Source organism: Acipenser ruthenus, chromosome 7, assembly GCF_902713425.1.
Source record: "Acipenser ruthenus chromosome 7, fAciRut3.2 maternal haplotype, whole genome shotgun sequence".
NCBI classification, from domain to species: Eukaryota; Metazoa; Chordata; class Actinopteri; order Acipenseriformes; family Acipenseridae; genus Acipenser; species Acipenser ruthenus.
In genome coordinates, this window is record NC_081195.1 from 57,060,698 (window position 1) to 57,074,544 (window position 13,847).

The 13,847-nt window shown below is 35.9% G+C and overlaps 1 protein-coding gene across 8 annotated transcripts in view; it reads right to left on the reverse strand.

Annotated features, from left to right (window-relative positions):
- The window catches only part of LOC117414616 (protein piccolo), a 111,543-nt gene that overhangs the window by 33,717 nt on the left and 63,979 nt on the right, over positions 1-13,847 (reverse strand). For 7 of the 8 annotated variants that reach the window (XM_059027361.1, XM_059027359.1, XM_059027363.1 and 4 more), the window contains 3 exons: positions 13,468-13,543; positions 9,547-9,672; positions 22-130 (listed from right to left, as the gene is read on the reverse strand). In XM_059027361.1, coding sequence (XP_058883344.1) covers positions 22-130; positions 9,547-9,672; positions 13,468-13,543 — 311 coding nt within the window. The remainder of the gene's footprint in view (positions 1-21; positions 131-9,546; positions 9,673-13,467; positions 13,544-13,847) is intronic. The other variant, XM_059027366.1, reaches the window with a different exon arrangement.

A 13,847-nucleotide genomic window follows, 5' to 3' on the forward strand; every position in this document is an offset into this window, starting at 1 on the left:
GGAAGATGGGGAAAAACTCACAGTCTTACACATATTTCAGCTTCCCCACATGGCTGACCAACGATACTTTGGACTTCCTCATAAGTTTTACCAGTCAGAGAAATTCCATTCCACTCCAAAACCTGCATTCCTGGAAGAAGATATGTGAATAATAACCAGACAGTGCATACAGTATATAATATATATATATATATATATATATATATATATATATATATATAGAGAGAGAGAGAGAGAGAGAGAGAGAGAGAGAGAGAGAGAGAGAGAGTACACTTTTTTCTATCTGAATATCAATATAGGATGGTACAATATGTATAAAAAAGAGATCAGAATTAATTTCACTCCACAAAATCTGAAATACTTCAATAGGTTGAATAATGTGTTTATTCATTTAATATACATGATTTTTTATATCAGGCATTTAGACTGGAAACTTAGGCTAAGATACATGCTAAGATTCGTTTACTTACAATAATGTCAGGAACTCTACAGTAATTTAAATGCTCTTTTCATCAGTCAGCTGCTTCTTTGATTGAACATAACATGTAGAGCTCATTTCAGTTTATTACACACATCACAGCAAACTAAGTGATTTAAAACAAGACCCTTGCTTCTCCTATCAAACTGTCAATAACTGAAGAATGTTTTTACAATATTCCATCCACTAATCCTACACTATGTAGTTACAAAACTGGTGAAATATACGGTATATAAAACACTTTCCTTTCCAATACAAATCCAAAGCCTGTAACTTTCAGATACATTATTCATTATTTTTTACGATGACTCACTGATTCCACAATGTATTATTCTAGCTTTGGGTTGTGAAGTGTGATTTTAAAACATGCCAGAAAAAAAGAAAAGATATCTCATATCTCTCCCCTTTCAGAGGAGATATATGAGATATTGTTTTTAACATGTTCACAGCAAACAAAAGCACTCAGTTGTTTAACCACTTACACTAGTGAAACGGGGTCTTCAGATTTGCCTTTTGTTTATGACGGTAATCATGAGCTGATACATACAATAAAACAAATAAAAAAAAAAACACAAGCAACTTTCAAAGCATTGTTCTCCATCGAGAGTGCCATTGAGATCGAAAGCAACTTGAAACAGCAATATTAAAACAAATGGTCCCTGTATGTTTTTTTCCAACTATCATTCTGATGGGGAAACTAACATTAGAACTGTGGGATCCGAAACTAAACAAAATAGCAGATTACAGTGTATGTGTTTTTGGGGGTCTCTGTAAATTTTGGCGATCTGAGTTCATACCAAGGAGGGCGCCGTTATCTGACCTTTGTTGAAACATCCAAGTGCAAATTACTGTTGTAGTATTCATTAACATGCCCCAATATAAGGCATATTTCCTAAGATAATTAAAATATAAATAAACAGATTCTTAAAGTCCAAAGCATATGTTATTGACCCCCTCTATGAATATGCATCTCCTGTTGTTTTCTTTGGTATTTAAAAAGTTCAAAGGAATGTGGTGAGGTACACCCCGCCCTTACGCGTATTTAGTTTGTTTTGTATTTGTATCGTTTTATTATTATTTCAATGTATGTTATTGTCGCACTGTTGTTTTAGATCGGCAGGGAAGGGTTAATTGCTTGGTTAAATCACTTCACGTGTGGAATGTGCCTGAGCCCGACTGAATGATTTAATAAACAATCAAGCTCAGGCAGAGGTGCATAAAAGAGTGAATGAGTGTTCAGAGGAGGGAGGAACGACAGACGTGAGTGAGAGTAAGACCTATATAAGAACTACAATTGTTACCCGTGCTGGTTTTTACACCAGCACGATACTTGTGTGTTGTGTCTTGTTAATGTTTTGTATGTTTGTTTTGGCCATCGTGCCATTTGTTTTGTATTCAGTGTTTTGATTTGTTTGTGTTCAAACTTTTTAGTTATAATTATTTAATAAAAATGCGCAACAGCGCTTCATACCCCTTAGTACTGAGTCTGACTATTTCCTGGTCTAACATCGCCCACAAGCCATCCGGGTGATAGGCAAATATAATATTACAAGCTGATTCCTAAACTGCCCAATGAACTTTCCAATGACATTATACTCATTGTAAAGCAGAAAGTAATAATAACAAGATCTACATAACACATGTGAATAATAATAAAACTGCAGTGGCTTATTTTCACCGAAACCTAATCTGTTTCATCTGTCCTTTTTGAAATGGAGTCACAGAGCAGGCTGAGTCATAAAGCAGGTCATAAACTTAATCTACTGCAACTTAATAATACAGAGATTTTAATTAGATGTATGTTACATTGCCTAGGAAATAAACCATGTCCTGCTCTTTTTATCATTCTTTTCCTTTCTTGGTAAGAAGGTATTGTAACACATAAAGCTTGTAAAGCAAGTCAGTATGACACTTCTTCAAAAAGCTACACTGAACCCAATTACAGTATAAATCCTGTGTCTGATAAAATAAAAATCATCTTGCCAGTTTTTATGAGGGAAAAAGTGTTTCTGTGGAAAGAGTAAAAAGCTTGTAACTCCTGTTTGTATCATATCCACTTTTACTGTATAAAGTTCATTTTATAAATACACACTTGCAGATTTTACAGAGCATTAGAAAACAATTCCGTATCATCAGCCAATCAGCTTCCAGCTCTAACAGGCTTCTATCAGATGGTAGATGCCTACTGTTGTGTCACAACATCAGCTGTGAATCAAATTTAAAATCAACCCACACAAGTACCAGTTTTTTACATTTTGACTTACCTTAATGAAAACTCAGTTCACCTCTATTGGACAGCACATACCAAACAGAGACACGATTGATGCACATTTGTTTGGTTATCCACCAAAACAAGTAAATCAATGCTTTGCAACTACAAAAACAACAAGTCCTGAACCGGCCACTGGCGCATCAGCCAATCACAGTCTGTTTTTACACAAAACAAGGCGAAGGCATAGTGACGGCAGGAATATGAAAATTGGAGAGTGCTATATTTAAATGCCAATGTATTTATCAAACGTGTCTTGAAACATCGGGATTTGTTTAAATTAGTTTTGTATACCATGCTCTAGAAAAAGAGGACTTATTGTCCCTTTAAACTGTTACTGTGAGAAGAAGTTTTTTTTTAAATTCTTTTTTAAAAAGCATTTTAACTCGGTAATGATCGATAATCATCGTTAGAATTTGCACGATAATCGATATCAAAGTCAGGGTTCGATTTAAAACAATATATATAAAACAGTAAATGGTTCAAATGCTTGAGATATATAAACTATACATCCAGAAAGTTGAAAGAGTAGCCCTGCACCCTTATTTCATGTGTTTTATCACTGCTGGACTGACCTTACTTCGTTTTATTTTATGCTCCTGGTCTGGGCAGTTAAAACTTATAAACATTATACTTTAAAAAAGGGTACACAGATAGCAATTTGAAATTGAATGTTGTACTGTAGCATAGATTGATTCGGACTGCAACTGAGAACTAGAGTTCAAAGCCTTTCATATATCATCAAATCTGAGATTTGGAAAATCAATGGTAAATGTAATTCATTTGAAATCCCAGGGACTTAAAAAAACCTTCACTGTGACTAAAAACCTGTACTATGCATTATTAATATAATCCTGTGTCATGTGTTTTCTCAGAACTGACTAATATAATAATAATAATAATAATAATAATAATAATAATAATAATAATAATAATAATAACTTTACTTTAAATATTTCACACCGAAGTGCCCCACGGTGCACAATCAAAATGCCCCAAATACAAATTAATTTATAAACATTGTAAACTTCAATACAAACAAGATAAAAACTGAATTTTCCAGTAAGCATAAAAACAAGATAAAAAAAATGATTATTATTATTATTATTTATTTCTTAGCAGACGCCCTTATCCAGGGCGACTTACAATTGTTACAAGATATCACATTATTTTTACATACAATTACCCATTTATACAGTTGGGTTTTTACTGGAGCAATTTAGGTAAAGTACCTTGCTCAAGGGTACAGCAGCAGTGTCCCATACCAGGGATTGAACCCACAACCCTCCGGTCAAGAGTCCAGAGCCCTAACCACTACGCCACACTGCTGCCCTTTTGAAAAATATTTCAAAACTTAGGAAGCCTAAGAAGAGAAGACAGCCGAAAAGAGGTACATTTTGAGAGAGGTTTTAAACTGAGAAACTGAAGCAGAATTTCAAATGCAACAGGGCAGAGAATTCCATAAGGAGGGGCAATGCAAGTAAAGCTGCGCCCACCAAGAGTAATACGCTTCGGTGAAATGCATTTAAGAAGTCCAGAATTGGAAGACCTAAGCTGTCTCCCGGGGATGTATGGGCTAAAAGGTCCATGATGTAAGAAGGACCCTAACCATGTAGGGCCACTGTAAACAATTAATAGAGTGAGCAGGAAGACCAGCAAAAAGGGTATTGCAGTAATCTAAGCGAGAGGTGACAAAGGCATGAACAAGGATCTCAGCATCCTTGGGAGACAGAAAAGGACAGATTCTAGAGATTTTCTTCAGGTGGAAGAACCTTGCCTTCACCACTGTAGAGATGTGTGTCAAAAGTCTAACTGAACACCTAAACTCATTAAAAGACCTCAATATGTATGTATACTGGAGCTGTATTTCCAATTAAATCATGTATGGTAAGATGATTGCATTATTTATATGGATAAATATTACAAGCAAGAATATAGAGACACCCACACATCTCAGTGAACTACGGGGTACACTAAGTCTTAATCCATAAGGGAAGGACCACAAGTGTATATGAGTAGCGGTGAGTATTTTCTGAATCTACAAGAGATCTAAAGGGTTACATTCTTATGATGCTTCTTCTTTCTTTAATTGCAGAATTCAGCATTTTAGAAATGAGAATCCATGACTGATGTAGAATTATCTTTTATTGATTTAAAGGAAACATTCCCATACAGACATACAATATGAAAACTTTTGGCCCATGGCCTTGTCCATAGGAGCTCGTTAGCCGCCCCTATGCTGGCAGAATATGTGATACCTAAAAAAAAGGATTTAAACTAACTTCTAACGAATGCTGGCGGGCAGGACAAGTGGCCTCGGGCCATCTACCCCCTAAACAAGGCTGCTGCGAGGTGGAGGCAGGGGAGTAGGGGGCCAAACGATAAAAAAACGTGTAGACAATGAGGCTTTTATAGGGCTGATGATTACGTCATTGATTGAATGGTGGATTCTCCTTTTCAGAAAGACAACAAGTTTCCAATTAATTCCTGCCTCACACCATCTTCACAAGTTGCTTTTAAATAACTCTGAGGACAGGCTACTAGTGCTTCACACTGCGTTTATATTTGTACAATCCGCTAGAAAGTACTGTCAGAAAGAACAGCTGAACCAAAATGATAAAACACTGTAGCATCCCAGGACGACGAATTTGAGGTAAGAAGACTTTTAACGTTATTTATTAAAGCCCTATTCACAACACTGGCTGCCACCTCTAAGCTGTTTGCAGCAACAGGCCTGACTAACCCTTAACACCACTAATACGTGCTTAAAATAGTCTTACCCCCTCCCAATGGGTGTACCCCACCCTTGCTTAACCTTTTCCACTATTAGGGTTGCCCCAGACATGACCCACAACATCAGCATTGCTGCAACATTATGGTTATATTTAGTTTTAGAAAAGTGTTTTTCAGCTATCTGCTCATAATCAGATATAGACTTTTGTACTATAGTATGTGTGTTGCTAAACTTATTTAAAGGGTATATCAGCACTAAAACATAAACTATCCCATCATGCTGTTCCGAATGTATCTGGTCATTGTATACTGATCCGTATGTGCCATAATGCCACACTGCTACGTCCAAAATTGCTGTTCTCAAGCATCTCGCCTGGGCCAAAAAACATGACTTCCGCATGTACCCTCACATGTACTCTGAAACGTACCGGCGCATTCTCAATGAAGCGTTGTATAAGCTATAGTACCTCCGTGTGGAAACACACTAGTCTGTGTGACAAACATGGTCTGTCTAATTTTCCATAAGGAAGGAACTTGTTTTGTGTAGTAGACATCTTTCACATTGTACATACTTCCCTCGCATGTTGTATATTGATGTATTATTATGATTAATGTTGCATTCAATAAAAAAAACAACAACAAAAAAAAATGTCTGTGCTGTGTAAGTGGTTGCAGGGAAAAGAAAATTCAAATTTTCCTCAGCAACACAGTATGACTGTACACAGGGAACATCTGAAATAATGCCAGACAATATTTCAACATCAGATTGTTAGGAAACTGATACAGGAGATGGAATTTGTGGCCGAATTCAACTTTCCCACTCACACGATTGTGCATGTGATGTGTCAGGAAATGCAAATGAAAACCAAATACGAAGGATGAAAAAATGCAATATTTCTTTTTTTAGGTTGGATCATCCTCAAAGACCTCATTCCGAAAGGAAATACATTGTTTCCGAATCTCATTTGCTAGTTTACTTGATACGTGTCCATTCTGCAACACAATTGGGAGAGAAAGCTATATTTTTAGACAGATTTTGAATCAAAACAATACCTTAGAGTCCTTTTAAAATGTGACCATGCATACTGTATAGTATACAGTCATGGTAGTTTTATCTAACCTTGCCTATATTCATGTACTATTTTGGTTTTGTATGCCATATGTGCTCATGTGTAAGCACTGCTGAAGCAGGCCTTGGTGGAACTAAAACAGATAAACATCCTATTTACTTTACTTTTTTCCTTCCAAAACAATTAAGAAAACAAGTGTAGTCTTTTTTGTAAAATATCATTTAAGATATGAAGTCTTTCTGAAATGCTTTACAATGTCTTGTTTAATTAAATTACTTTTGTTGGCTGTATTGATTATTTGTCTGAAAAACAATGGCACAGAGTAATGGTGTTGCCAGTAATAATCACAGTAGATTTACAAAGCTAAACTGCTTCTGTTATTAGCAAATAATTAAAAAAAAAAAAAAAGATAAGTTCAATATTCTTTAAATAGCCGCTCCAGGGGTATAAAGTATATATTAACATTGGCAGACATTAATGCAAACATGCCCAATGTTACTTGCATTTAGATAACTAATACATGATGATATGGACATATCGCAAATGATTGAAAATAAAAAAATAGAAAATATGTTATACAATAAACAAACAAACTGAGCGATGAAAACATTCATCATCTTTAAACTGTCTTTCTTCAGCTGTTTCTAGTATGTACACATCTCTCCTCCAGGATATATTATTTTCATTAGTGCCATTGTGGATGTTGTTTAATATTCACTGTGTTTTTTATGTTATCACTCTATAAATGTACATTCTAGTTGAATTACCTCCTCCATTTAAGCCATTTTTTTGTTTTTGCTGAAAGTATATTTTTACATTTGCCTCCCTGTCAATCCATTGCTGGTTTTCTCCTATATTTTAAAATCTGCCCTTATCATTTCAGTGCCCTCAAGCTGCTTCATGCTGCTTTACAGAATGTTAATTATCATCACACAGTATTGCAGCATTTCACAGTTTTACCACCCTATGCTTATATACATATGTGACAGGTTGACCGGGGTAAGAAGATTCAGAGTCAGGATGTGCAGGGAATATATAAGATTTTTAATTAAACAAAAATACACAAAACAAAAGGCACGATGGCCAACCAAAAAGACAAACATAAAAACAGGCTTTGAACATAAACTATGCAAAAAGAACCACTCACTCTCTCACACACAGGTCTTCTCACTCTCACAAACACTCACCCACTAACATACCCAACCACTCCCTTTTAGACAGGTACCTGGGCTAATTGGGCAATTCACACCTCATTAGCCCAGGCACATTCCGCACATTCCACACATTCCTCACACAAACTCACTCACTGAACCACACCCCAAACTCACTCATATCCACTCTAAACAATACAAAAACACCACAAAATAGTTTGTACCCCATCACAGCATAGCTTCAATATCCCAGCTTCATGATCAAAATAAAGATTTTATAAATGCTAAGCCATATGAAGTTTTATAGCGCCTACAACATTCAGGTCTTTGTCTGTTTCCATTCACTTGGTGTCACAAGGCATTCGTCATTAATTATTATTATTTGTTTATTTAGCAGACTCCTTTATCCAAGGCGACTTACAGAGTCTAGGGTGTGTGAACTATGCATCAGCTGCAGAGTCACTTACAATTAAGTCTCACCCGAAAGACGGAGCACAGGGAGGTTAAGTTACTTGCTCAGGGTCACACAATGAGTCAGTGGCTGAGGTGGGATTTGAACCGGGGACCTCCTGGTTATAAGCCCTTTTCTTTAACCACTGGACCACAGAGCATCCTATACCATTGGCAGTATCTACTGTATATTCATCAGCAAGCTCTTACTGAATCATGCTTTTGTTGGTAATGTACAGCACTATTTGGAGCTGGGGAGAGCAGTGGCATCCACAAAAGTAGTCTAGGGGCATGGCAAGCTTTACACGAAGATACATCATTAATAAAAATATATAAATATATCTATATATATTTTTTTATTTTGTCATCGCCAATGATTTTACCCCAGTTTTCTCCCCAATTTGGAATCACCAATTGTATTTTATTTATCCCGGTTCCCGGTTTATTGCACTAGAGTTAATACAATATCCTTCAGCTATTACATTTTGCATTGGTACATCCATTTGAAAGGTGCCAATTCAGAAGTACAGTGTTGAATGACACTGTGACTGGTTTTAGCCACATACGATCAGTGCTACTCTAAATATAAGAACAGCTCACTGTAAACTCTTTAAAGAAAGATGTATTAACCTGATTAACATTTTGACACAACCCATAAAAAACTTTTATTAAAGTGCTGACAAGAAATACAAAACCAGCCTGCTAAAGAGAACCTTCTTTTTCTGCATAGTTGTCCACAGAAAATGACAAATAAGGCTGCCCAGGGATTACAGCAGGAATGATTTAATCACTGAGACAGGATGAGACATAGTTACAATATGGCTGGAGAATATCCTTCACAGGCAATGCATTTGGCTCAGCATGTTTCTTCACTTAAACATTATATTTAATAACCCATGTTAACTTTTAAATGTTAGCACATTGATTTATGGTTTCTCAGAGACATATGTGTAAGCAACCTGTGCAGTAGTTCTTTTTTTTATTTTTTTTATAATCCAGCTAATATTCTTGTATAAAGGTAGTAGTTCTAAGATCCATTTCCTTACCTTTATGTAGCTTTAGTAGCATTTTCGCTACCCTCATTAGAGTCCCCCAAATGTTGTCTCTACCATGTGTACCACTTCAGAGAATATATTAAACTGTGTCATTCACTTGCAGGATGGCAGTTTGTTTTAAGTTGAGTTCTGACTGGAAAAGGACTCTTTGTCCAGTAAAGATTAAAAAGGGGGGATGCATAGGTGCAGACCAAGAAAGCGGATATTCTTCTTTTTAGTGTTCTACCCTCCAAAACTTCCCAATGAGAAGAAATGCATTTGAAGTTCAACTGCACAATGAGAAGTAACAATTGGGCTTCAAGTTGATGATGACAAGTATTAAAAATCATTATAATCTTACCTTCAACAACCTTTCCTGTCTGCTCAGCAGTCCCTCCGGGTAGGATTTTGGCAATGTAGGCTCCAATTTCTCCATTGTTCCCTGGAATCTCCTTCCCACCCACAACCCTAATACCTAAACCATTTCCTAAAATATAAAGAGAAGAACAACTTCCAATAAGAACGTCTTGCATACTGTGTAGAAAAAGTCTTCCGTAGAGTGCAATTTATTTGCAAGATCAATTCAAGGAAACAACAGCATTAATCAAACTACAGGTCTGGTTTGGTAAATATTCATATCAACCTATAATACTGTAAAGTTACTTGACTCTTTTATAGTTGAAATGAGTTGAGATCTTCTCAAATCAAATTGTAAAACATATACATAAAGCTGTATATATTAGAGCCAATTACAATTGTTTGTAGTATACCATATCACGAGAAAAAAAAAACAGTGATTGTAGACTTCGGTGTGTTTTAAATTGCAGTAAGAAGTTTGTGTTGACTGCCTGTCTGCCCTTTTGAATGGCTAATACAACTTATAAAAAAGTGAAGAACTATGAGTTGTAAATATGATGCAAAATGGGGGAAAAAAACATTCTGGAAGACAAGTATAACTTTCACTCACACAATATTAAATACAAAAAAGAAGGAATATAATGTGTTGCATTTTAAAACATGTAATTCCTGATGGAATACATCACTGAAATAAACTGCAGAAAGCAGAGAATCATGACCATATTCAATAATCAATAGTTTTCAAGATAATGTTTTACGTTTATGCTCCCATATGCCATTAGTTGGAAAAGGCACACTAATCCTTATATACTGTAGGGAGCTGAACTGTTCCTCTAATCAGATTTATAGCTATTCAGCTCAACCTGAGAAGAACACTTGAAACAATTTAATGAGTCTTAGATGTATTTAAAGGTCTGAGCTTAGAAGCAATTAAAATCTATTTCCTATGGTTTGATAACCATGTGTAAAATATAATTACATTCTGCCTATGAAATTGGTTTTATTGTGAGTTTTTTCAATAGTAATACAATTGAGGGACATTGATAATGCAAAGTTAGAAAATAAAGAAGCTTGACACCTACAAAGATCATATGATTTATTTTCCCCCTTAGTCCCAATTGCTCTTGTGTGAATGCAGTTAGCTAGTGTGCTATTTTATGTAATTGACATATAATTTATTTGTATTGTGAGTCAGCACTTCTGTCTGTAGTAAAGACTGTCAACAGTGTGTACAATACTTGCTTATTATTATTAAAATATCAATGGTATATGAAACAGTATGTAAAATATGCTTTGGGCCCAATTCAGTTAATCTTAATGGTTAATGCAATACATGCTTTGCTAAGTCAAAGCTTCAGATCAAAGCTCAAATTACTTCAAGCACTACAAATACTGCAGTGGATTGCATATTTATTTTGTTGTTTAAAATTCTACAGTATTTCTCAGATATTTATACTCACTTTGATCACGGCAGCACTCAATTCTTGGTACAGTAATTAGTTAGTGCACTTCATGTGATACATGATTCATAAACTTTTTTTGTCATTATGATAAGGTTGGAATCCCTTTAGTAGCTTCAGAATTATCCTCCAAATGGTTGCCCTCGGGAAGCAAGCGAAGTGTTCTTATAGCCAAAGTGTTCTCTAAGACAGGGTTAGCCACCAGACACAATATGAATCAATAAATAAATACATATACAGTATATGTATTACTTGTCATGACACACTTGCATCAACATATGAAATGAACTGTAGTTAATACTCTAATAATAAAGTAACAGACAAACTAACGTAAATAAAACTAAAGCAAAACATCACAGTCATCAAGCTTAAATTGCTATGTACTATGAAATTAGCTGGCAGGTGTGTTTCGGGCTATCACAATGGCAGAGGCAAAAATAATGGGTGTTACTTATGGCTAAAATAACGTTAATAAACTATCTGTCAAACTAAATTAACACAGCAGCCCTGCACACGTTACAAAATGCAACAGCAATATACAAGACATGCACATCATTTAACAGAATGGTGAAGCAACTCACCAGAACGGGAAAAAACAAATTGCTCGGCGACTTGTGTCTGATTCAGGTTTTTTTCAAGAGCTCGAACAATTTCTAACTTTGTGTAGCAAGAGAAACAGCGGCACATTTTGCTGTTTGTTTACATGCTGTTTTGTAGCGATGAGGTGCACTCGTGGAAATCAGAATTCAAAACAATTCAATGATATGTCGGCTGTTCTGGAAAGATTTAATAAACCAATTAGTGTCCCACAAGAGACACTCTCGCGATGACAAGTCGCTGTTTTACAAACCAATACTGTTTCCATTGTGAACGAATCGCTATCAGTGCCAAGAAGGTGTTCTTTTAAGCAAAGTTCCTGTTCCTTTAGCCGGAGCATTTACAATGGAATAAATCTGTTTCACCACAAGGGTGTTCCCTTAGGCAAAGTGTTCTCTTAGGAGGTGTTCCTATACATGGAGACTACTGTATTACAAAAGAAATAGAATGCTCTCATTTTTTGAATGAGCAAATATTAAGTGTTTGAAGCATACTAAGCATGCTTCTGCTAATCTTCATCATTTTAAAAAGATCAGTAGTTTAGGGTAACCTTAGCTTCTCGTTCGCAGTTTACATAGTGACACCTCTAGAAGGCTGATTTTATTTGTAACATGACTTAGCAGTATAATTTGATATTCAAAGATTGAGCTCAGCATTGTAAGATGTCAAATATAGCGTGGGGTGATTGACTGTTTGGCCCAGGCTCTCGCCTTCTGGACCGATAGGAGCCGTCCTCGTTTGAAGTGCGACCTCCGTTGTCAGTCAAAGGTCACCGAGGCCAGGTGATGGAGGACCACCGAACCCCAGATGGGAGACACAGTTGCAAAGGAGGAGGTGGATGAGAAAGACTTGCAGAACAAGAAGTGGCTGGTGAGCCTGGACTATATAGGTTAAGGAACCAATAGTATTAGCGTAGTGAGCCTCGCCTCGCCCCTAGAACTACGGCAAGCCTCTATTAGAGCACATGCATCTTTTTATTTTCTGTCTGAAACGTCAAGGCCAAACCATCAATTTAAATTCCTATTACTCTTATATCTGTAAATAAATCCAATGTACTGAATACATTATAACTGTTGGCAAATTCTAACAATTTTCAGGTGGGAGGTGATAAGTCACATTCTGCAATGTTAAACAGTTGTTGATTTCTACAAAAAAACAAGGATGACAAAAACAAGGATCCCCTTAACTTGACATGTTGGTCAAGTTTGCCAAACAGTGACTCAGTTGGACAGTCTGTCAGGTTAATGCGGGAATTGATCGATAGATTTAGGCAATTAGTTTTTTTTGTGCCCATATCCATAAGAAAAGATACACTGCAGGCAGACCTACATTTGTTGGTCATGATACCACAATATTGATCTTCCAAATGACCACATTTCAATTGGATTATCTTTATTTGCATCACTGAGACTACAAAAACAATTCACACACATAAATGAAAGGGGGTGTGCAAGACAAAATGTGGTCTCTAAATCACAAGAGACATTCCAGATTCTTGTACTGCATCACGACAACGGCTTCAGGCCAGTCCCATTCTGCTCATATTCAACATATTCTTATGAGGAATTAAAGCTAATTCCACTGTAGTCTATTAATGTTTCATATTTTTTTTTTCAGAAAACGCTAGTCCTTAAAAGAGCAGGAGCAGATAAATACTGTAGCGAGCTAGGCTCAATGGGTCCTTTATAAATTTCAAAGGTTTTTGATTAAACATAGTTAAAGGATTTATTGAAACTAATTTGCAGATGACCACTATATATCGTACACATATTTCCAAAATCCCAGTTGACCCAGCACCCCCCTAGCTGACATAAACCAGTTTTACACATTTCATGCAAAAATAACAGAGTCAAGATATTTATATCTACCTGATACACTGTGATCTTTGGGGTCCTTCTGCAGTTTGATTTTGGAATAAAGGAAGCTGTACTGAATAGGCTTGGCCTAAAGGAAACAACATTTGTGTTATTTGATTTATAGCACAATAAGTAATTTACACTGATAACCTTAACATAAAAAAATTGCAAGAAATACATGTACATTCATTTGTATTGTCTTCTACAGATGGCTGAGGTTCTCGGAATGCATAGGATGTTTATTTTTTAAATGTAGTATTTAATAGAATGGTTACAGTTTGAGGCAAGCATATACCTACAGTGACAATATTTTAAATCTGAAAATGAGAATTCTTATTCTAGATCAGAAACATCTTTCAAGCCTTTCAACTTTTACAAGCATGAGATGCTTT